The following is a 2,152-nucleotide window of genomic DNA, read 5'->3' as shown; positions in this document are numbered from 1 at the left end:
TTTTGTAAAGTTGTATAAATAGATAGAAACCCATTCAAAAATTACAATTAAAAAGAACACAAAAAGTAAAAGAAAATATTCGCAAACCTCGGAGGAGATTCCGAAGCTTTTTCGCTTTTGCCCTCATTTTCTATACCTAAAATTGTTTTCACTGTTTTTGTATTTCTCTGTATCATCTGTCACCGTCACTCCCCTCTATAAATTCACACCATCTTACCTATCAAACTTCCCCTTCTTCCTCGAAGAAAATCTACTGCTTCTGAGGTTGGTTTTCGTTTTAGGTTTTGTTTTGATCAAAATCCAAATTCAATACTGCTTAATTTTAATTTTTTTGTGTGTGTGCAGGAATCTTGATGCTTCTGATTGAAAGTTTTTGACATTCATGTCTCATGTTCTCAGTGAAGTTCTTCTTTCTGGATTCATCATAAATTCCTCTTTCAGACGCAGAACTCACTTAGTTCAATCTTTCTCCGTCGTCTTCCTCTATTGGTTCTACGTTTTCTCAATTCACAGTTTCAATTCATATAGTAGCATGTAAATCATCTTATTAGTACTAATTATTTAGTTAATTTTTGCGATTAGGGTTTTCGAGTTTTTTGTTGTTGTTATTGTTGTTTTGTAAGTGTAATAGTGTTCCATGGCTTCCTCCGGCGGATCGACGAGGAGTTCTGGATCTGAGAAGGATTTGAACAATTTGATGGATGAGAGAAAGAACAAGAGGAAGCAATCGAATCGGGAATCGGCGAAGAGATCTCGGATGAGGAAGCAGAAGCATGTTGATGATATGATGAATCAGGTATCTGAGCTCACAAAAGACAATAATGAAATTGTGAATAAGATAAATATCACCACAGAGCAGTATTTGAATGTTGAGGCTGAAAATTCAATTTTGAGGGCCCAAATAGGTGAGCTTAGTCAAAGGTTTCAATCATTGAATAACATTATTGAACTCATCAACACAAACAACTCTAGTAATGGGTCCTATGATTCAAGGGATTGTTATGAAACAAGTGCTCAAAACAGGATGAATTTGATGATGTATAATAATAACCAGCCCATTACAACTTCTGCACATGTTTTTAAGTGGTGATCAGTGATGAATGATGATGATGATGGGAAAATGTAATACTAGTAAAATAAAAAGGGTGGAATTGGAATGATTTGGGTTGAGTGAAAGGGTGATAAGTAAGAAATAATGATGGTAGTAGTGTGTGATTAAGGGAAGGCATTGCTTGGTGAGAAATGGTGAAGTACACTACTCAATGAAAATGACTTAGTGGTTGGTACTATGTCACTGATCACTAGTTCTACTTTGTCCATTACCATGAGGGGATATTTTGGTGACTGTAATCTATATTTCTCTATGTTGTTTTTTTTATTATGTTATTTTGCTCAGTGTAAAAAATTATCTTTTTTTTAATGGAAAATAATTATTTTTTTTGGTTTCACATCACATCTAAAAATTATTATTTTATTTTTATTAAAAAAATCATTTTTTATATTTATTGAATATTTAATGTATATGGTATTAGTTCTATATAGATTAGATGGAATATATGTATAGACTAGATGGAATATAAAAAAATGATATTTTATTTTTTTATTATAGATAAGGTTTTGTTCAATAAATTTTAAAAATAAATATTTTTTGAATAGAAACATTTTTTTTTAAATATCAATAATTTGTTTACTTCAAATACATAAAAAAAATCAAGAAATTGAATCATAGATTATCACTTTATATTCATTTAACACAACTTAACACATAAATTATTAAACAACTTAACTCTATTTAAATGATTTTGTTTAATAATTTTATATAAGATTTATTTAAAAACTATTTATTTAGAATGATTGATTATTCAATTAAATGCTGTAATTAGCTGTGACTGATCGTTATTAAAAAAAATAGCTATGATTATTAAATTTTTATTAAAGAAAATTATAGAGTTGATCTATTCAATAAATTTTTTTAAATCAATTTAACATTTATAATAAATGATTAAACATAATAATTTTATGCAAAGTTATTAGAGAAAATTGATCTATCTTTATCATAAAGAAAAGAAAAATATTTTAGTATATTCTTTTTTAATGTAATTATAAAAGAGGTTCTTATTTTTATAATAAAAGTAAATAGTTAATGATTTTT

General features: G+C 27.8%; 1 protein-coding gene across 1 annotated transcript; it reads left to right on the top strand.

The window, feature by feature from the left end:
• Positions 1–637: 637 nt before the first annotated feature.
• LOC127078613 (bZIP transcription factor 44) lies at positions 638–1,090 on the top strand. Its single transcript, XM_051019053.1, has one exon. It carries the CDS (start codon positions 638–640, stop codon positions 1,088–1,090), a length of 453 nt encoding a protein of 150 aa, XP_050875010.1.
• Positions 1,091–2,152: the final 1,062 nt, after the last annotated feature.

Source organism: Lathyrus oleraceus, chromosome 5 (assembly GCF_024323335.1).
Source record: "Lathyrus oleraceus cultivar Zhongwan6 chromosome 5, CAAS_Psat_ZW6_1.0, whole genome shotgun sequence".
Classification (NCBI taxonomy): Eukaryota; Viridiplantae; Streptophyta; class Magnoliopsida; order Fabales; family Fabaceae; genus Lathyrus; species Lathyrus oleraceus.
Note: the sequence above shows the minus strand (reverse complement) of the source record. Positions and strands in the feature narration are given on the sequence as shown.